At 32.5% G+C, this 22984-nt stretch overlaps 2 protein-coding genes across 4 annotated transcripts; both read left to right on the top strand.

The window, feature by feature from the left end:
• The first annotated feature begins 610 nt into the window (after positions 1–610).
• Positions 611–2557, top strand: LOC133702962 (basic leucine zipper 23-like). Its single transcript, XM_062127333.1, has 2 exons — positions 611–716; positions 1328–2557. The coding sequence occupies exon 2, from the start codon at positions 1384–1386 to the stop codon at positions 2182–2184; it is 801 nt and encodes a 266-aa protein (XP_061983317.1). The 5' UTR covers positions 611–716; positions 1328–1383; the 3' UTR covers positions 2185–2557.
• A 15958-nt stretch (positions 2558–18515) lies between these two features.
• Positions 18516–22984, top strand: LOC133681186 (zinc finger CCCH domain-containing protein 22-like). Of its 3 annotated transcripts, none has more exons than XM_062104353.1 (10): positions 18516–18836; positions 19208–20426; positions 20515–20673; positions 20777–20962; positions 21054–21148; positions 21236–21484; positions 21566–21719; positions 21897–22121; positions 22222–22311; positions 22441–22984. In XM_062104353.1, the coding sequence occupies exons 2-9, from the start codon at positions 19435–19437 to the stop codon at positions 22292–22294; spliced, it is 2133 nt and encodes a 710-aa protein (XP_061960337.1). In that variant the 5' UTR covers positions 18516–18836; positions 19208–19434; the 3' UTR covers positions 22295–22311; positions 22441–22984. The 3 variants fall into 3 exon arrangements, with proteins under 3 accessions (XP_061960337.1, XP_061960338.1, XP_061960339.1); XM_062104354.1 differs by having other exon boundaries at positions 19125–20426; XM_062104355.1 differs by having other exon boundaries at positions 18517–18836; positions 20777–20956.

Here is a 22984-nt window from a genome sequence, read left to right as displayed (position 1 = left end):
ATAAATTTGTATCATTTTTATGGGTTTAATCTCCATTTTAAAAATGGCTTAGTTGACACGTTTTTATTTTATAAGGGAACGATGTCAGGTTTTTAAAATAAAATACAGGTTATGCATACTTTTAAAAATTTCAATAAAAAAAAATTTAAGATTTAACATCAACAACATCTTTTATATGAGTCTTTTATAAATTTAAAATAATCAGAATAATTAATGGCAATTACAAATATAAAAGTAGGAAAAACACATAATAAAAATAATTTTTTATAAGAAAAAAGATATTGTAAGGTAATGTTGGTTTTTCTTAAGAATAACTAACTTGTTACTTGAATTAGAAAAATAGTACTTATTTTAGAATCATTAATTTTTTATAATTATGATGTCCATCAAGATGAGAAAATATTATTAATTAAACTATCCATCAACCTCAACATTCTTTGAAGTTCAATTTTCATTTCATAATATTTCCTTTGGTTTGTGTAGACTTTGTGTTCATATGATAACAAGATCAGTTGCGAATATACCAATGAGGAGACACAAGGTGAAAAAACCTCTTAGCGGTTAGAGAAATTCTACACTAGTTGACAAACAAAAAGGAAGCATAACAAGTTGACAAACAAAAAAAGGAAGCATAACAAGTTGACAAACAAAAAGGAAGCATAAAAAAGCACTTGAGAGATGCTTCTTGTTGGTCTCAGAATCTTAACATAGATCAGGTAATAGCTCTCTATCTCTCTTTCTGACTATAAGAATATCTACATTTTTTTGCTTCCATTTCTATCAAACACTTTTTTCTTGCTTTTCTTGATATTCTTGCTGTGTAAAGTTATGCTGTTTATATATTGTCACTTATCCACTTGAAAAGCTAAAGATTGTTGGATTCTCTTCTGTTGTTGAATGATATATTCCAATGTCAAGATCTTTTCTTTATGCTTTATTTGATATTCTTGTGAAGAATCTCCATCTGGGTTTTCTTTAAATTGGTTAAAGAAAGCTTCTTTTTTTTCGTTGGATTGGATTCAACTTTTAAAGCTTTTTATTGGTTTGAAATGTTAAAGGGGTGGTTGTATTTTTTGTTGATTATGAAAATTGAGGTTGTGGGCAGCTATAATATTATGTTCTATGTATGGACTCTTTGCCTTTGCATATATTCTTAACGTATTAAATGGGCAGTAATCATGCAAATTGCAATCCCACTTTTGTGTTACAAGTTGGTGGTTCTGGTTTGTTACAAGCTTAAGTTGTTCAATTTTGCATTAGGATTATTGGTTTGTTAGAGTAGTTGAAGTGGTTGATCTAAGACAAGTTAGAAATTTTGGTCTTGCAGATGTACTCTTTCTTGAGTTGTCTGGCTGAAAGTAGTGGTTTGTTTGGAGGAATGAAATGAAAGATTATAACATGGATGATGGGGAGATAGAGCTTTCGGATCATGTTTTGTTACCGAATCCCGATTCATCTGGCAGTTTGCAGAGCTCTGCATCTGTGGATTCACTTCTTGATGAATTCTTGAAGAATACGAGAACATGTACTCACACTCACACTTGCAACCCCCTTGGCCCTGACATAACTCATACACATACATGCTACCACACACACACCCAAGTCATTACTTCTGAAGAAGATGATGACGTAAACAATAGAGAGCATTCCAATTCTAAAGTAAAAAGGCCAGCAGGAAATAGAGAAGCAGTTCGAAAGTACAGAGAAAAAAAGAAGGCACATACTGCTTACTTAGAAGAGGAAGTGAAGAAATTGCGTATATCGAACCAGCAGCTGGTGAGGAAAATACAGCAGCAGGTAATCCTTGAAGCCGAGGTTTTGAGGCTAAGAAGCATATTGATGGGCCTGAGGGGAAAGATTGATACTGAATTGGGTGTGTTACCATTCCAAAATCAGGGTGACGCTACTGCTGCTTTCAAGGATGGCAATTGTGGTGCGCAGTCTACTGGTGGGCCAATGAATCTACAGTGTCAGACAGATTTACCGTGCTTCCATACTCATGTAGGAGGTTCGTCTTCGCGGGTTAATATTGACGGAAATGACAAATTGATGGAATCATGGGAAGGGACTTGTCAGCCTGTGATAATAAATTCTCAGGCTAACATGGATAATATGGCAACTACAGAAGGACACGCAATTGACATGGTGGAAGCCTTGATGTCATCTGCCTCTCAAGTTCAATAACCAGAGGGATAGATAATATCTGTAAGCTCTTCAGCTCTTTTGATCTTCCTGCATCGAAGATATGTTGAAGTTGAGAATATTGATCTTGTGTATACTAAATTGGATATAGGACTTAAAAGGCTGGGGGCCACTGTACAGTAGTATATATGTATGGTGCTCAATAAAACTTCAGCCAGAAAGCCATATACTTCACGACAGACTTTTGTTTTGATTATCTCTATAGATTGTATGAGGATTAGAATGTAAATATTACTTTTCTTTTCTTCCTTGATGAAGGTGCAAAGATGTGGGAAAAATGTATAAGCTACTCCTTGGTGAAAATAGTGATTGTCCATTGGCTGAAATACAACTATAGCATGATTAAGTTTCTGCTTGTTTTGCTGTTGAAAATATCCGTGGTGATTAGTGTATTGTAACATTTTTCGCTAGTGTACAACTTGATCTATGCTCAAGAGCTTAAACGATTTCCACGAAAAACTCTTTCAGTTTCAGATTTTTGAAGTGGTGGCAGACACAACAGACATGGTCATTCTATTTACATACATGCTTTATTGTATTACACTTTGTGAATCTGTGATGATGGTGAAAATGGTATGTGCAGCTTATTCTGAACCTCTCTTCACATCTCTTTCGGTCTTCCCCTTTGAAAAGCTAATGCTTTTACCTGATTTCATTTCCTGTCTAGGTTATTTCATCCGGCTGTGCCCAATACAACTTTCCTTTGGTTTTTCTAGTTTTGCTTCTCCCTTTTGGTCTGTTCTTGAGTAAGCTTCCAAAATCGAAGTAAAACTGTAAAGGTAGTTAATAAAGCATGCTCACCGAGTGCTATGATGCAGAGGCTGGCATCCTCACCTTGAAGACCTCTGCTTGATGAAATGTATCGAGGTACTTAGCATCAGTTTCTATGCCCACTATAAGTGGTACCAAATGCAGCAGAAGGTTAAAACAGGTCCCTTATTCCCACGTCAATGAAAATTGTGTGTGTGCCGGGATAGAGGGGATTTCCACACTTACCAAATCACCTAGGTTTGTAAAGTGGTGTCCCGTCCCTTTCACATTGTTCAAGTAAAATGGTGTACGCAGCTGCTTGTAGCTAGATGCCCTTGCCTTTGCCTGGTCTAGGTTCTAATCCTGCTCTTGGTACAAGTCCTTGCAAAATATGGTCAAAACTTGGATTTAATGTAAATAATTGGTCCTAATTCACCATGATCTCTTTAAATATAGCCCACAAACTCACAATGGCATAGGAACTCACACTGTAGTCACGAATTGTTTGGAAGAATAACAGCTGCTGGTACCTGAATGCAGAAAATTTATTAAAAAAAACACACAAAACCCCATCAGCCAGCGCACTGATGATTTTGCCCTCCATGTTTGTAAGGAAATGGAGCCAGCGCACTGTTGATTTTGCCCTCCATGTCTGTAAAGAAATGGTTGAGTTTTTTTTTTTTTTCTGGAATGATCTTTTTAGGATTTAATTAACATTATCAATTTACTTGGGGTAAATTGATCACTTTATAGGATAGTTAAATTAGTAATCTACCCTTTAATAACAAAAAATACAGCCTAGGGGCAAGGAACATTTTTTATTTTTTTATTTTTTAAATAATATAATTACTTAAATACCATTGTAAATTTGTTTTTCTTTCGCTCGGGTCTATGGTGTTTTTTTTTCTTTGATTTTTCTGTAATTTTCAATTACAATTAGTTGTGATTTAGTCTTTTAATATATTTAAATAGAAAAAAAATTCGATACTTGTATCACCTTAATTTATTTATTTTTTAATAATAAAAAAAAATGAATCAACTATAAGGCTCGCAGCAGAGCCACCTTTCTATAAATATAAAAATATATAAGAGCAGGTACTGTTTTGCTAGGGTACCTAGTGACTCAACATTGCATGAGCGTGTTTGGCAGTGTGATTACGGGTGCTTTTTAAATAACTTTTCGTATTAAAATACATGTCAATAATATTTTTTATTTTTTAAAAATTATTTTTGACATCAGCATATCAAAACATCAAATTCAAAATATATAAACCATATTAAATTTAAACAAAAAAAAATTAATTTTTTTTAAAAAAAACCACAACCACATTACTAAACTAGCCCTACTCAGAACGTTAATATCACAGTGACAAACTAAATTACGAGCACAATAAATGAGATCTCATTCAAAATTGCAGCAACTCCAAAGCAGATGTGAGGGTAATGAAAATGAGGCAATGACAGGAGGTGAGGAGACTGGAGAGCAATGAATGACACGTACGTATGCTATTCATCATTCAAAAGACTCACAGGTTTGAACCGTGGATGAAAAGAACTGTAGCTTTGACAGGCCCATAATTAAAGGTAAGCTTAAACCAGGGCAAAGCAAGATGGAAGGTGGACAAGTGTGTTTGAGTTGGGTCAGTTTAATCTGTGCCTTGAAAAAGTTGAATCAAGAGAAGAAACCATCTTGGGCCATTTCCTACAGGAGGGGAGAGCAGCAATGATTTTGTCAGATTGATATTGCTTCTTCTTTCTTGATTAAGGAGATGCCTCACATGTTTCAGAAACATGAGCAACTTGGCGCCAAACACCATTTATAAACCCTAAGAACAAAGGTATCATCACCGTATCAGTAGACAAATGCAACAGTCCAGAGTCACATCCACGAAAGCCACATCTCCCTATCACATTATTCATATATTGATTATTCATGTCTTTTTGACCCCACGTTATATTTATTTCATGAAAATGCTTGTCCCTAACCTGTTCTCTGCCCCTCTTCCTTAACTTGTTCTCTGGCTTCTTTCATTTATTCTTCACTGTTCTTTTACCATGTCTTTGCGTGGTTCTTTCTCATGATTCAGTGCAGAGATTCTCCTTACCGAAGCAGTTTGGACCCTTTACTAGTTAGATCTAATGTGTAGATTTTTTCCATTAATTTCTTAACATCATAAGTGTTGTTTAGATTTGTCTTTTGAGCCACATAAATGTGTGTAGAATTAGTTGAAGTCCGTAGAGGTGGAGATGTTATGTGCAAGCTTGGATCTTGTTAGTTGTTACCCTACAGAAACAGACATGTAGATTTCATACAAGACAGGGTTTTAATGCGTCGGTCACACAAAAACAGGTCTCTCCTGGGCTCCATGAGAACCTCACACACGCCCAAACTTCTTGTATGAAAGTGTGGCCGAGTTTCATAACAATACTGCTTGTAGGCAATTTCTTAGTTCGAAGATTTTATTGAAAAATCGTTAAACTTTAGGTTCTTTATTCAATTTTTTTTTGTTTTTTTTTATACACCAGACATTTTTAATTCCAAAAACTTGAAACAATTTTAAATGACTTTGCCAGCTAAATCAGCTTTTTGCACATAAAATGAGGATTGCACGAGGTAATGGCACTATGAGCGTTCAACATATGGATAGTTTGTGACCCATACATGCCCACCAAAACGCACCTGTTATTAAATTAGTCCAGCGTGTAAACTTAGTGATTTGTCCTTTAGAACTTAGCTCAGGCTTAGTTTTAAATTAAATTCTATTAAAACTTGGTTTAATTTTTTTTAAGATATTAAAATAATATTTTTTTAACTTTTAATTTTTTAAAAAAATTAACTCTAGTAAACTAAACTTAACTCATCCAATTACTCAAATCTTGAAACTAATCAAATTTAATAATTTTAATAATTATGAATCATGTAAAATCCAAATAAGGAAATGTCAACTACTGCAACTACCCCTGATAAAAGCATGTTAAATTGGTGTACTTAAACAAAAATATCCATTTAACTCACGTATTGTCGTGGATTATAAAAAAAAATTCAAAACAATATCGGGTACGAAGGTTGCTTTCGTATGTTTTTTTATATAAAAAAATTAAAATATAAATTAAAAAGTATGTGCAAATAAGATTAAGATATTTCATAACATAAAATGAGATGTGTATCTAATTTTATTTACTAAATTTATTTATTTAAATAAATTAAAGATAAATCTATATCCTAAAAAACACATGACTTAAAAGATAAATTCAAACGAAACTAACTGAAGAAACTCGCGCCATAAAAAAAAAATAATGACTGAAATTAATAGAATGAAAGCTAAAATTAAAAAGTAAGAAACAAAATGGACAATGATACTTGTCAAGAAAGAAAACGGAAGGAAAAAAATCAAACAACGACCAGCAATGACCAACCACCATCAGCTATCATATGTCACTTCAAATGAAAAAGAACACTGTGGCTCATCTAGGGAGATGACGAAATGTCAGTTATGTCTACTAGATAGTGTAACACGTACCGCCTGAATGGTGTAGATACCAATCACGTGCTTGGGCATGCTAAGCACACTCCAACAACTTTAAGAGTGTGTTTGGTATTGCGGTAGCTGTTGTGGTTGTGGTTTGAAAAAAATTATTTTATAAAAAGTATTTTTAGTTGAAATTGGTTTGAAAAAATAGGCGTTTGGTTAAAACTGTGGTTGAAATTGAGGTTGAAGAAAAAGTAGTTTAATGTGTTTGGTTAAGAATGCTTTTGAAATTGAGATTATAAAATAATTTTTAAAAATATATATTAATGTTAATGGTTTTAAATTTAAATATTGTAAAATTAATTATTCCTATTATATCATGAAATAAATAATACTTTATATAAAATATTTTTTATTACTTCATTAAACTATTTATAATTCCATTACGTATAAAATTCATCCGATAAAAACTACAGTTTTCATAATTTTTTGAGCATATAATAAAATTAGATAAAATATTATCAGATATAAAATTGATATTACAGTGCGAGTGAATTTAATTCACTCTATACTAGTTTTTCGGGAAACAAATATTGTTCACATCACAGTGCAAATAGTAAATTTAATTCACTCTAAATTAGTTTTTTAAAAAAGGTTAATAAAATTAACACAAAAAAAACCTTGTGTGAATAGTGTAATTCACTCGTGAACAGTGCAAGTGAATTGCATTGTTCATTATTTTTTAAGTGAACAGTGCAATTTTCTTGTGATGTTCATGTAAATGCAATTAACAGTGCGAGTGAATTTAATTCATTCTATACTAGTTTTTCGGGAAACAAATATTGTTCACATCACAGTGCAAATAGTAAATTTAATTCACTCTAAATTAGTTTTTTTAAAAAGGTTAATAAAATTAACACAAAAAAACCTTGTGTGAATAGTGTAATTCACTCGTGAACAGTGCAAGTGAATTGCATTGTTCATTATTTTTTAAGTGAACAGTGCAATTTTCTTGTGATGTTCATGTTAATGCAATTAACATGCACAGTGCCTGAAAAGCAGGATTTCGTCGCTTTTTATTAACAGCGTTTCGAACGCAAAAAAATATGTGGGATCCATGTACAGTAAATTAATTTTTTTTTTTACCAAACGGCTGCAAACTACGTTTTAATTAAAACGCAGCAACAGCCGCGTAAACAAACGCTCTCTAAGCATTAAAAAACTCAAAAGAATATGAAAATGTGAAAATACCCTCCACAACTCCGATAATTACACAAAATACTCATATGAAAGTATAAAATACCTCTAAATACTAAGCTTATGTTTTGTTTCTTCCAAGGTTAAAGATGTAATTGCATTGTATATTAAAATTCAAAAACCTCAAAACACTCTTATTCAGTAGCACAATCATTTTTATTTACTCTAAGGATAGAAACGTATTTTTACTGTTAAGAAGTTTATAAAAAATCAAGAAAACTCTTAATCAACAGGTTTGTATTTTATTGATTTTAGGAGCAAAATATTTTTACTATAAAAAAAAATAAAAAAGATATCAATACTCTCACCCAAAAGACTTAATTTTTTTGAAACAAAGGGCACGACTGTGATTTTATTGTGATCCAAAATTCATTTTACTATAGATTGAACTATAGCTCTGCCAACTTTTAATTTGCTAAGCCCAGCTGATTACAGAGTGCTATAGCTCTGCCAACTTTTAATTAATGTACTCGGTTCATTGATGGTAGGAAGAATAGACATCTCACCTTAATGCTAGGTAAGAGTGTTTAAATTTTAACCTTGTTTGGGAGTTCTTAATGAAAATAGCTTATGAACAAATTGCTATAATAGATAAGGGAAGGTGCTGGTAGCACTCCCCTAGTTTCTATCTACCTTATTTTATATGTTCATGCTATCTTAACAATTAAAAAATATTTTAATTTTTCACATCAATTGTCAAAAACAATCTCTGCTACCAGGCATGTTGCAAGTGCTATATATTAAGGATCAATTCGATTATTATTATTAACTTGAAATCTAGTTTAGAATGGATTTTAAATTAAATTGAGTGAGTTGATTCGATATAATTTAGTATTTTAATTTTATAAAAAATAAAATGATATTATTTTGGATCGATCTTAGTTAACACATTTAATTTATGATTTAAATCTTACTTGAGTTAAGTTAGATTTAATAATTTTATCTTAAGTTATTTATTGATGTCAAAGCTCCATTAATGGAATTATATTACATTATGCAACATATTGGATCATTTTAAGCAATGAATGTTATCATAGTGTTGATTGGACACAATATTTATATAAGAGTGATTGTTGCATTATATCTAGCTAGGGCATAAGTGAAATAAACTAGAGCAAGAGAAGTCCAAATATGATGGATTAATTAAGATTCAATTATAGGAATATAATTGTGTATATCACAATTTCACAATATTTAATTAAGATTCAATATTTAAAAAGGGAATGTTTTCATGCAAACAAGCCTAACTTTTATATATCAACAATATTATTTTTAATTTATAAAAAAATGTGAAAAACATTAATGATTGTTAGATTTTTAAAATTCAAATAAAATGATTTCAAGAATTGAGATAATAATTGTGGATCATACATTTTTTTGCAACAAAATGATCTTTTAATTTTAATTAAAAACATTTAAAACCATAATCGATACCACAATAATACTAATCAACAAAAAACAAAATCCTTTCTAATTGTAATCAATTACTTGTATGTTTATTATAATAAAGCCGGTACTAATACACCACAACAATACTAAGCAAATCCGAATTCTAAATTTTAGTTGAGCAATAAATGCTTACTTTAATTAAACATATTTAATGGGGTAGCAACCCTTTCATGAAGTATGAGTATCAAAGATCAAATTCTATTTGATTTAACGAGAAAATAGATGTTAATCTCGATTTTCAAACATCATAAAATACACGTTGCGTTATTGCTTGCAACAATTTCTTGAACCCAGCTTAAGTTTATAGATTTCGTTGAAATTTCACTTAAGAAAATTTCAAGGCAATGCTAAGAATGTAGTTTATATATCCACCAGAGTCCTTGGCAGGTGCAAGCCAGCTAATTGTTCCAAAAAAATATTTTATTTTATTTTCTTGTCTCCAGAAATTTATGAGGTGCTGAATTGGGACCCGAATTCTCAACCGAGGGTCCCTTTATTTTCGAGTTTCCACACCCAGTATCTGGTCCTAATCTGAAAATTTGTTATGTTTTTGGCCTTGAGTGAGTATGGTAACCCTTTGATAGGGGAAATTCATTGATAGCTTTCGGGAAAAGGAGAAGGTGGGCCTCCTTCGTATGATTAAAAAAACATTTTAATTTAATAAGATAAATGGTTAGGTGAGATTTATAATATAATTTATATCATTTTATAATATATTTTTTAAATAAAATTTTTTTAGACTCACACTACTTTATACTTAATTTTTATTATATAAATGAAGATAATAAAATTTGAATTCATGACTACTTGGTCATCAAGATTCTGATATCATATCAAATAATCATTTCAATTCAATAATTTAAATTGTTAGGTGGGTTTCAAGATGTGATTTATATTATTCTCTATCATTCACTAATGAGGTGTTAATGAGCTTCAATTTAATTTTAATGTAAAACATATGTTTTGATTAATTAAGATTAAGTTTTTCTTTATTTTAAAAATATATTGTTTATATTAATTTAGTGTAAGCATATGCATATGCATCTCCTTAATCAATATAAGGGCAATTCATTGATTCATTGATATATTTTTTTATGTTTTTATAAATATTTTTTAATGATTCTGGTATAAAAATACAAAGAATTAGAGAAATCCAATCAGTTTATTTTTAATTTGAATGTAGAATTACAATAACACATATTATTGCATTATCAAACACACATATACGAGCAAAGAATCTTAATTTCTATCTTTAAATTCCACACAACAACAATTAACTTAAACTAACTATTATATACATGTGATCATATTCCATGAATTTATCGTACTATCACTTTATGATAGAATTGCTACCCCATTAGCTAACAAAGAGGGTTAACATTTGTGAATATGTTTAATTAAAGTAAACATGTATTCCTCGGACTGAAATCTAGAATTCGGATTTGTTGTGTTGTGTTTACAGTGTTGTGTTATAAGTTGAAAAAAACATCAGCAAAAATGAGATATGATTTTATTTTTTATTCATAACTTTAAATATAGACTTGCTATTTTTTTTTACGAAAGAATACCAATGTGTTAATGTGTTTAACAACACAAAAAATTTATTTATATTTCAATTTATGAATGTATTAAAAAGCAGGTTCAAACCCAATATTTATTAAAAAGGAAAAGTATTTACATTTTAACTGGGTGCATGAGCATTGGCAAGATGCATTATGGCATTACGCAATGCATTAGAATCTCAAATTTCCACACAATGTTGGCCATGCAAAAATATCTTCAAAGTGGAAGGTTTAGGGGGTCACATTCTTTTTATTTTCCATTTATTCACGATATAATTTTGGATTGCATGCCTTAACAATTTGTGGCCTCAAAAGCATACAAACAAACAAAGAAAAACAAAGGGAGGGAGGTGCAAAAGTCTCATCCCACTCACAAGTGGGGAATGGAGAACCAAAAAAGCAATAGCCTTTCTTTAGAATGAAAGAAAAAGGGGGCAACTTTAGGCCTTTAGCACAAGAAAATAGAAAGCAAATTGAAGGAGAAAAAGAAAAAAAGACAATGGTTAAATCAGGCCATGGCACGTGCAGAGAAGCGTGCAAATTGCAGAGGAAAATGTCTCGGTGTTTGGTAGTCTCAAGCCTGTATTATTAAAGGTGCATAGGATTTACAAACAGTAGCCTATATTTTAAGCACAAGATTCTAATACAGGAGAATAATCACCGTAAGACTAAAGACACTATTGACGACAGTTCATTGCGCCAACGCGACGCACTGCAATTGCTGCTGTGATTGTATTTGTTTCTCGCCTGTAAAAATACAAAAATATTTTTGTTGCGGATGCGTTGCTCCTCGTTGTCAAACAGTGATACCTGGAAGAGCTTGAAGAATCAACCACTTTGCCCCCTTTTTTCACCAAACTGTTTTCTTACAATGTTGTCACTGACGACACAAATTAATAGTTGGTTGGTACGATAATTAAAAAGTTTCCCGTTCCAGAACGAAAGTGAATCTATATATATATATATGCAGAAATGTCACTCCCGAGAGATGTTAGCTTCATTTGAATCATAATTAATAATTATCTCATTTAAGTTCTTAACGGATTTGTTAAGATTCATTCAATCCGATATCTGAAATTTGAGTTTTGTCATTAATTTTCTGTTAACATGGTCGTATCAATATCACTCGCAAACATTTATTAAATATTCACTTCAATGTTATATATGAAAATCCATATAATAGTACTGTGCAGACGTGAAAAATACAAGTATTTCTTTACTTGCGGGACATATTCTCCATTTATAAGTTAATTCTTTAAAATACAACAATGGTAGTAAGGTTTTCTTATAAGAAGGTGGGTTAATGTATGGCCAGTGATGGATCACTCAATTATTATATATATATATATATATATATATATATATATATATATATATATATATATATATATATATAATGTATCTCTCTAGACTCCACCATTCCTTAATACGTTGCTTGCTGGGATGGTTGGATTTCACAGTAAAAAAAATTACACGCAATTATTTAATGCACAATTAATTGGCCTAGGGACAGGTAAATTGAGTACGTAGCCTTTAAGATAATTTTGTTTGATTTTCTCCTCCTATTAAACTATAATTAAGCTACTTAAAAATGTGTTCCACCCAACTAATTTCTTGAGATTTTACAGACACTTTTGATAAATGTGCACGCATTAATATATGCTAGCTGCTCAACCTCCCACCATGAATTTAGGATAGCATGGTAGCTCCTTAGGCTGTTAGACATGACTGATCTATCACTAACCATGTGCTGTCTTCAATTAATTAAAGTATGATAATTGATTTAGATTTAGATTCAGATTTCTGATATAAACGTAACCAAGTATAGAAGTACTTGCTGCCTCATTAAAACATAGTTTACCATTTTTATATTTAATATCTTCTTTTTACTGGAGCATACTCAAATTCTAACTAAATCACAAAAATGACTATCTTCCATTATTTAATCCAAAGTCCAATAAACTTGTCCATGAATAAATTGTCATCTCATTACACATCCATGCATATCTTCCATTAAATATAACCAGTTTAAAGCTTTTTTTCTCGTACAAGATCCTTTAACAAAATTTTCTTGGTGACCAATGAAGTTAGTTGAAAGGATATTGAGTTTTCTACAACTGATCTTTAGCTTGAATTCCTACAAATAAAAAAAAACAAGTTTTATACACAAGTAAGGAAAACACATGGGACAATATGTAAGAATGTAACGATGGATAGAAGGAAAAGATGTGGTTGTGTGTGGGTATGATATTTTTGTTCCCAGTTATCTTTAAGTTATCCTCTATATTTATAAACCTTTGATTACGAGAGAGTTGATGGTTACGGAAGAATCAATTTAATTTAAAAATTTTAGTTGTTATGTAAAAATATTTTAAGTTTAAAACTAACATAAATTTATATTATTTTATATTTAATTTTTATTAAATAAAAATAAATAATAAGATTTAAATTTATAATTGATTAGTTATTAAGATGCAGAAAGTATATTAAAAAAATTAATTTAATTTAAATATTTAAATTATTAAGGAAAATTTTAAAATATAATTTATATTATTTAAAGGAGAAGGGTGCCAGCCTATAACAAGGATACGGTGGCAAACCTGTCGGAGTAGGGTAGGATTGTAAGCCTGTCGCATGGAATGGGTTGTGTGATATTCCTGAAGCTATCAATTAATTAAGTTAAAGAACATTGAAATACGCTATATAAATATTATTACAAGAGTACTTCAATGATACAATAATGTCGGAGGCAACATGTTGATTGCGTGTTACCATCAATACATTAGTCATTTGTCAATCCATTGTTCACGTTAAAACCTCTCGACTCTCGAGCGAGGTAGGATGTCTAAACGAGAATTCAAGAACCTTCGAGGAGGGTTGCCGTGGAGAATCTGAGACAATTTGAATGTCAAAATGCGACATTGCAAGAAAACGTCAAATTTGATATCTAAAAACATTTGGAGGTGTGCTAGATGCTTAACCCTACAAGTGACAGCAACACTTCAGTCAACAGTGTCTTTTTAGTGTTGAATTGGTGTGAAAATGGGTATCGGCAAAATCAGCACTCTCCAAAAGAAATGTGATAATTTCCCTTGATCAGAACAGAAATCTGTGATGCCACAGCATCATTTTCCAACAATTTTGAATGTGGAAATCTCAATTTTTCTAATATTATAATATAGTGCACCACCATACATTAGTTTCTTAGAATGTTCCTTACCAAACACTTTTCTCTTTTTTAATTAATATATGCGTGCATGAATCTAGAGGCGAGCTACGATAATTTTTTTTATTTATCAAAATTTATTTTTATTTTTTATCTTTTATAAGGGTTACACATATAAAATATATTTACAATTTTATAAAAAAATTCACCCGTTGTTAAAGAATAATATAAATCATATCTTGAAACCCCACCTAATAGTTTAAACTTTAAGATTGAGATGATTCTTTAATATGATATTTGAGTCTTGATTACCAAGAGGTTACCAGTTCGAATATCATCATTTTTATTTATTTGATAAAAATGAAGTACAAGATAGTGTGAGTTTGTACAAGTTTCAAATACGAGGGGCTTTTTACTTGAGGAAGTGTATTAAAAATAATATAAATCATATATTGAAACCTTATATGACAGTTTAAACTTTTAAATTGAGATATTTTTTTGACATTTATTTTTACCTTTATTTCCACGCCTGCATAAATTGTTACTAGAAATTTTTTAGATAAATTTAGTCTTGAACAAAATTATATAAAACGGATATATATATATATATATATATATATATATATATATTATTAGATAGAATCATGTACAAATGCATATTTTATATTTAACTATTGATTTAATATACAAATGATGTGATGGAATAAATCTATCAATGACAGTTTCTTCAATACCAAGGCTTGCAAGTTATTGCAATTGAAAAGTCATGGGATTTATAGTATGAAATATTTAATTCATCTTTGAATTCTTCTGAATTAGGCCAGAATTAACTGTTTGGCGGATTCCCACACCTTAATCTCTACCTATCTTCCTCGCCCTCTTCAATGGGCAATCAAGATATAAACAATTACTATCATCAAAGTAAAATAAAATGATGGTTGTCAATGATAAAAATTTGAGATTAAATTTTTTTTTTTTTATGATTTCAGGTTTGAGTTCTTGATCGCTTATATAATGGCCACTAGAAGCTTATATGGTCGTTAACTTCAGGGACCATGAAATTAATTGTGGTGCACGCAAGCTGACTCGAACATCTATATTAATTTTTTTTTTTTAAAAAAATAAGAGATGTTGTTGCCATACATTTGTAATAAGTTTTCATCGCAAGCATGTCACACTCAGAACGATTGATCTACATTGTACCCTGGTGAGAAAACAACAAGCAAAAGTGAGCTATAGATCCTACTTCACAGTCTTTAATGCGAGAACAGGAAGAAAAAAAGAGGTGGGAATGAACATCCGAACATCCATGATGTTTACATTGCAACATCAATTAAAAAAATATATTTTTTTTGCTGTATATTTTTAATGATACACTACCTAATTTCTCGATTTGCCATACGGCCTAGTAATGATGGTGAGAGAGGAACAATTTTGATCATTGAAACCTTATCCAACTACCCCAAGGAGCAAAGTTTTTAGACAAGGGGCCAACGTTGTTGGCAAAATCTTGTGGTCGGGTTTATGATTCAAGTAGGTTTTTAACGATCAACAGTCATATAAACTCCTCGTGCTAAAGTTGATAAATCTTTCTGAGTAGAAAATGGTAATCATGACATAGAACGATGATAATCATGACTTCATTTATGAGCATCAGTTGTGCAGAAACCTTCACTTGTATCTAGGAAAAGATCAAATGACAGATCATTGTTTGGTGTTTTGCTTTGGTGCCTCGATGCCGGGTCGACCCGCTAGCCGGTTTTAATAACAGTATCTTTCCAAATAATTTAATTTCTTTCATCTTTATTCACAAATCATTAGGGCAAGTAAAAATTAAAAAAGGTGTAATAATGAAGGTTTTGCTGTGAATAATAACAAGCTAGGGTTGGTCACGAGCTGGTTGATTGCGTGCTGTAACGCTGTTATTTATAAAGAGCAAAAAACTGATGAGAGAAGGAAAAGGTTGAGAGATTCAGTAGTATCGTTTATTTATTCTGTGGGGACATGTTAAAAACGACAAGTGATGTAGGAGGTAAAGGGGCTATGCAGGAGCCTCTGCCCTCTGTTCAAATACCATCACCTTTCTCCTATTCTCTGCCATTAATATAATTCTTTATTCTTTATTTTCATAGGAGTTTTTTCTTATCATTTGATATATATATATATGGAATATTTTTATAAGAATTTTGAAGAGTTTGATCAGTAAAAGTAAATATGTTAAGACTGTGTTTAGGGGTATGGTTATTTTTTAAAATATTTTTTATTTTGTATTAAAATTATATATTTTTTATTTTTTAAAACTTATTTTTGACATCAGTGCATCAAAAAGATATAAAAATATCAAAAAATATTAATTTAAAATATAAAACTTTTAAATTTTTTTAAAAACGTTTTTGAAACGCAAAAACAAACGTGGCTTAAGTTTTTATAAATTCTAAGTTTATTATCTCTAAATATTTTCACATGTAAACTAAAGCATAATTTCATCCTTAATTAATTTCCTCACACTACTTGGCAAGATGGTTTTGACATGTATTTTTTTCTAAAAAGTGCCAAGGGAATAAATAATGGCTTATCATTCTTGGAATGTGGTATTTTATCAGCAAATTTTTTATATATTACGACTAATTTCACAAGTTATCTATATATAATGTAATCTCTCCCTCCCATAGAGAGAATCTTTATTTTTTCGTTTAGATATTCCAGAACATGTCTTTTATAAAAAAAATCAAAGAATTTTTTATTTAATTATATTTTTAAAACGAAAATATAATAAACACAGCAAAAAGTATATGAGTTGACATCATATTTAATACGCTATTTAATATGTGTGAAAAGCCTAATAAAAATTTCTTGATATGAAAAAATGGGGTAAAAATTTTACAAATATATATTTTCCATGACCAAGACTTAAATTCGATAATTTAGGATATCTTTTTAGCCACCACCTAGATGCTTAGGCTGTATATCTTGGATATGACATTGAATATTTTCAAAGTAATCTTGGCATGCTCAAATGATTGCACTCATGCTTTAAGTAAGAAAGAAGAGTATGCGACACATTGTTGCAATGCAAGGATTCTAGACGTGTGTTACAATTAGCTTTGATTTGGTGATAGCTAAGTGGTGCTAGAAAGAGATTAAAACTCCACGATTATTGCTACTATCATCAATTTAAATATGCCAAGACTTGGTGCGAATCAGTTGTTCTTTGATTATATTTTAATGGGGGTGTTTGTTCTTGAGATTCAATCGTGTTTTTATCGGTTTTTACATGAAAAAAATATCAAATTAATATTTTTATTATCATGTGTTGAAGATGGTTTTCGCAAAAGCACCCTACAAATCATTACCAAAATAGCAGAATAAATAACTTCAAAGAAATTCAGCTACTAAGGTAATCTTTCCACAAAACAAGCTCCAAGGTAGGATGAAAAGAACCACTCTAGAGGCCCTTGTCTCTCTTCTATTTTTATACACTATATACTATCACAATCATGATATCAATAATTTAAGTGAAACAAGAAGGTGACTCACTCATGGAAAAATGAAAAGAGGAGAAAGCATATGCCTGTGGGGCATGCATGGCCAAATACCCCCTCAAATCATGTGTTCAGGGAATGAAGAAAAAGAAGCGAATATTTTAGAAGAAGAAGGGGAAAAAAAGGAGAAGGGTAAGTAGGATGCATGACTTCACGGATATTTTTTGTTCTATTTTTAATTTCACAAAAGTAAATGTTATTAAGATTAAATATTAAAAATATAACTATCATATTCGTATTGATGTCATGAATTCATAAATTTGTTCTACTAATCCTAAAACTTTAAAAAAATAAATTTATTACATCAATTCCCTATAATTATGAAGAGAAATAATTAAATGAGAAGATGCATTTGAGTAGTATTATTAATTTTTTATTTTATTTTAAAAGAGTATTTTAATATGCTGATGTCAAAAATAATTTTTAAAATATATATAAAAAATATTGTTTTAATATATTTTCAAATAAAAAAATATTTTAAAAAAATAACTATTATTACATTTCTAAACACCTTCTTCCATCCAATTTAGCCCATAGAATCAACTTCATGCCTAAAAATCTATGGGAGCTTCAAATTATACCGAGAGGGTGAGTGGGTTGAAATTTAATTTTTATTTTATTTTTTAAATTCATATGAGTTTTTATAAATTAATATAAATAATTTGAATTAGCCCTATTCCGCGCAATGGAACTGGGTTATCAGGTAAGGTGACAACTTGGCATTAACTATCCAAGAACACCAACCCATAACACAAAAACATATTATGAATCAATCAAAAAGACAATAAAGGCAGAAACAATGGTGGTCACACTCTCCAATCACCACACATGGTGATCATCTCAAAAAGGGTCCCACAAAATGAACAAGATACTCATCATCAGCGCGTATGATACACAGTCTACATGATCAAGTGGGCACTAAAGAAAACCCTAAGAAATTTTCTTGAAAAAGAAAAGAGTTCCATGGTGTGTCAGGTCAGGGGTTTGGAGCAAGAACGTGCATTATTTGAAGCACAGATCTGGATCCACTCAAAACACCTAAAAGACCCAACTCCCCACACGCTCTCACTCTCCGCACTCTCTTGGGTCCATGTTTTTATAATCCTCAAGAGAGAGAGAGAGAGAGAGAGAGAGAGAGAGATGGAGACAGTGTCCAAGTGCTTAGAGGGAGAGAGGCAGAGAGTTACTATAAGACAGTGTGTCGATAAAGAAATATAGCTTTGACTGTCTACTAATAAGCCCAGAACCCAAAACACCAAGCAGCAGCTGCCTCCTCTGAATCAATTGATGGTTTCTCTGCTGCTGCTGTTGCTGCTAGTAGCTCCTGCCAATCAGCCTCGTAAGATGGCGGTGGTCTGGCTTTTGTAGCAAGTTTGAGAGAGGAAAAAACCCCATCGAAAGTGAGAAAATATAAAAAAGATCCTTGCTTTCTTCATGGGTAAGTTTTACTGTCTTGACTAGAGCTGAGTTACTATCACACTTCTTCTTTTGTTACTGTTTCTTTGGCATTCTTGGCTTGCGTTATAGAGAAATTCAACGGCAAGATTTTTTCGTTTTGTTTCTCTTTTCTTTTGTTTTTAACAAAGGCAACTACTAAGAGTATTTCTTAGTTTCTTTCTTCTTTGTGCAGTTATCGTTAGCCTCCTTTTAAACAACCGCACGAGAATACTCTCCTTTTGAAAGCTTTCTTATCTTCTCTTTACCTTCCTTTTCCTGGGTTTTGCAGGAGTGGGAGAAAGATAACTGCTTTAATACTACTACTAGTGCTAGTGTTAGCTGCTACTAATACTCTTTCTTTGATGTTGGTAGGTAGGGTTTGTGGTTGAGAAAGAAGTTTTACTTGTAGAAGAGAGTACACAAAACTTGCTCTCTCACAAGGCAAGAAAAAGAGAGAGAGAAGGGAGAAAACAAGTCTCTATTAGCATAGACAAAACAACTACTACTGCAACAACAAGGTTTTGCAAGAGAGGTAGGGTTTGGTGTGAAACATAGTACCAACTCTCTCTCTATTCACTGCTACTGCTACTGCTACTACCATGGATGGTTATGAAGCAACAAGAATAGTTTTCTCGAGAATCCAAAACCTAGACCCAGAAAATGCTTCAAAAATCATGGGTCTTCTTTTGATTCAGGACCATGGTGAAAAGGAAATGATTAGGTTAGCTTTTGGACCAGAAGCACTTGTTCACTCAGTGATCCTTAAAGCGAGGAAAGAACTAGGACTTTGCTCTCCAACAAACCCTTCTAAAAGTCCTTCGCCCCCTTCGCCTCTATATTCAAGCAACCCAATAACCATCTCTAGACAGAATTCATCTTCCTCAACTTCAAGACTTGGGTTTAACATCCCACCTTCACTTACTATCCCAAACCCTTCATCAAATTTTTCTTCTTCTTGGAGTGACCTTCCAAACCCTGATGACTTGATTAGTCCTAATGGTAGTTCACTCAATCCTGCTTCTGCTCCTTTCTATGCTAATGGAGTAAGAGGTGGAGGAGAGTCTGATTTGATGGATGAGTTTCAGCTCCAAGACCAGCTTTCATTCTTGAATGACAATTCAGCACACCTTGGTCCAAAAAGCTCAGATCTTTTTTACTCTCAACTTGATGCTTTATCAAGTCCAACTGGTGCTAGTGATTCTATGATGTTTCCTTCTTACTGGGGTGGGTCTGTGCACAGAAGGAGCTGTTCTGTCAGTGATGTTTTGGGGTCTGAGGATCCAAATTCAGGCTTTGGGTGGAGACCTTGCCTTTACTTTGCTAGAGGGTACTGTAAGAATGGAAGTAACTGTAGGTTTGTTCACGGTGGGCTCGGAGAATCTGATGGTGCAGGTGTTGTTGTGGGTTCACCTAATGGTAACAACAAGATTGATATGATGGACCAGTGCCATGAGTTGCTTAGATCCAAGTCTGCTCAACAGCAAAGGTTAGCTGCTGCTTCTCAGCTCATGGGTGGCTCTGCTGCTTCCTTTCCTTACTCTCCGAAAAGCATGAACTTTCTTCTTCAACAACAGCAAAATGATAGCCAGAGGTACTTATTGAGTTTGTTTAAAAAAACACATCTGTGTCAATTTTTTTACTGTTAATTGATTTGTGAGCTCCTTTTCTTTCTTCTGAAGGGCTGCTGCTGCTGCTTTGATGATGGGGGAGGACATGCACAAATTTGCAAGATCTAGGCTTGATAGGAATGATTTGATTAATCCTGCTTCCAGGCAGATCTACTTGACTTTCCCTGCTGATAGCACTTTTAGAGAGGAAGATGTGTCAAATTACTTCAGGTTCAGTTTCTCAACCTGGTTTATTTTGCTTTTTTTGGTTTTCTGCAAGATGAACATATCAGAAAGCTTCCTTGCTTAATCATTTTGGTTTTGTTTTTTGAAGTATTTATGGGCCAGTGCAAGATGTGAGGATTCCTTATCAGCAGAAGAGGATGTTTGGATTTGTTACCTTCGTGTACCCAGAGACCGTGAAGATAATATTGGCCAAAGGGAACCCTCATTTTGTTTGTGATGCAAGGGTGCTTGTTAAGCCTTACAAAGAGAAAGGCAAAGTCCCAGACAAGTACAGGCATTCTATCTCACTATATACTTAGCTTAAAATTTCTATAAGCTTAAGATATGCTTTGGAGTTCTTACTTGTATGATTCTGTTGCTTGCAGGAAGCAACAGCAGCAACAAGTTGAGAGGGGTGAATTCTCACCATGTGGTACTCCTACTGGCCTTGATTCAAGAGATCCATTTGATCTCCAACTTGGTAAGCAATGCAAACAATCCAACAGTCGATGTCTGTTTTGCACTTTAGACATTGTTCTTCAGTCTTTGTATTATTCTCTTTATTCAGGTGCAAGAATGTTTTACAACACACAAGACATGTTGTGGAGGAGGAAGCTAGAGGAGCAAGCTGATTTGCAGCAAGCCCTTGAGCTTCAAAGTAGAAGATTGATGAGTTTGCAGCTTCTTGATGTCAAGAAACATCATCATAGGGCTCTTTCCACTGGCAGCCCTGTCCCCTCTCCAACTCACTCTCCAAATATTTTCAATCAATCTCTTGCCTTTCCTCCACTCCACAGCAACACGGAAGTTCCACAAGGTATACCTCTCTTTATTAGTCCTTTCTGTACATGTAAAAAAATTGAGCTTTACAACCTGGCTCTGGGTTGTTTTGTTGCAGAGAATTGTTCTAGCCCAATGCCAGCCATTTCAGTGACTGCCCCAACTGAAAAACAGATATCAAATGCTAATTCTGGGAAAGAATGTACTAGCAGTGAAGAGAATGGCAGTGGTAAAGAGAGCTCCCATGGTGAAGACAGCGATTTACAAGAAAGGTAATACGCCAATCTTTTTGCATTTAGCTATAAACAGTAAGGCGACCTAGAATAGTAACCACCATATTTTTGCACAAGATTTGCGTCTAATATCTGTTTTGGTCAATGGTTTGAAGTTCTTGAAACATTCCAATTTAGTTAGAGTTTGTATAATGAATCTTATCATTGATGACACAGTTTGGAGCACAACCTCCCTGATAGTCCCTTTGCATCTCCTACCAAAGGCTCCGGGGACTACTACTCTGCCTTCATCCATGGAGTTCCTGACCTCTCCCATGAAAGGGATGCTAACATCCCGGCTTCATCTTCTGCTAACAATAGTTTGGTCACTACAAGTCTAATCTCTCCTAATTCTTCACTAGAAATGGCATCCTTCAAGTCCTTCAATTGCCAAATGCCTAGGTAACAATGAAAATGCCTACATGTATACATGATTTGTTAAAAAAATATTGAAGACAATGTGACAAGCTTGTTGACATGATTTGATTCTTTTTTCCTCTAGGTTTTCATCTGGGCATGGAGCAATAGGGATGTATGCCAACACAGATGGACCTACCTGCCCTGTTGGAATTTAGCTTTTCTGTGCCTATAGGTAAATTATTGAAACTTTGGATTCCTTTACACGTTTATTTTGCTAACTTCATATGCATACAAGTTATGATTTGTATTTTTAATGGGGTTTGGTTGGTCCTGCTTTGGCTTTTTTCTTGTAAATTTACAGGAAGATTGAGAAGTGTAACCAAACAAGAACTCACATCAAATATTATGTAGAGATTGAAACATCACCACCACCACTACTAGCGACCTTCACCATATCTTGCCACCATCATCACCATTAATACTATACTACTTACTACCATACAAATTGCATACGTGAAAGGGAGAGAAGGAAGCGGGTCAGCCATTCCTTTCGTTGTTGTACCATTTTCATCACTCATTTCATTTCATCAGTAGTTGAAGTTGGACCACAGGTAAAGAAAGCAAAGAAAAAAGAAGGAAGAATCACACAATGTGTAGTTGTAAGTTGTAATTTCATGGAACTGTAATTTCTTTCCCTTTCCCTTTTTTTCACCACTCCTGTCTCTACCCTAGAAGAAACAAAGAAAGCTCATATTTAGTGTTAGTTTGTGTTGTTTTTAGGGTATAATCAAAATCTTTGTACAGCAGAAGCTGAACCCCAGAGATCAGAGAATCTGTATACTACTTATCTATCAATATCTACGTGGAAGAAAATAGGGACTGACACTGTTCCCCTTCCGCAGCAA

This window comes from Populus nigra, chromosome 1 (assembly GCF_951802175.1).
Source record: "Populus nigra chromosome 1, ddPopNigr1.1, whole genome shotgun sequence".
NCBI classification, from domain to species: domain Eukaryota; kingdom Viridiplantae; phylum Streptophyta; class Magnoliopsida; order Malpighiales; family Salicaceae; genus Populus; species Populus nigra.
The sequence above is the reverse complement of the archived record's forward strand: the minus strand, read 5'-3'. Positions and strand labels throughout refer to the sequence as shown.

What these genes read in the sequence shown, in the direction of transcription:
- LOC133702962 (XM_062127333.1), top strand. Translation starts at nt 1,384, where the DNA reads ATGAAAGATTATAACATGGATGATGGGGAGATAGAGCTTTCGGATCAT.
- LOC133681186 (XM_062104353.1), top strand. Translation starts at nt 19,435, where the DNA reads ATGGATGGTTATGAAGCAACAAGAATAGTTTTCTCGAGAATCCAAAAC. An exon ending in GATGTGTCAAATTACTTCAG is followed by an intron (nt 20,674 to 20,776) that starts GTTCAGTTTCTC and finishes TGTTTTTTGAAG; the next exon opens with TATTTATGGGCCAGTGCAAG. An exon ending in CAACACGGAAGTTCCACAAG is followed by an intron (nt 21,485 to 21,565) that starts GTATACCTCTCT and finishes GTTTTGTTGCAG; the next exon opens with AGAATTGTTCTAGCCCAATG.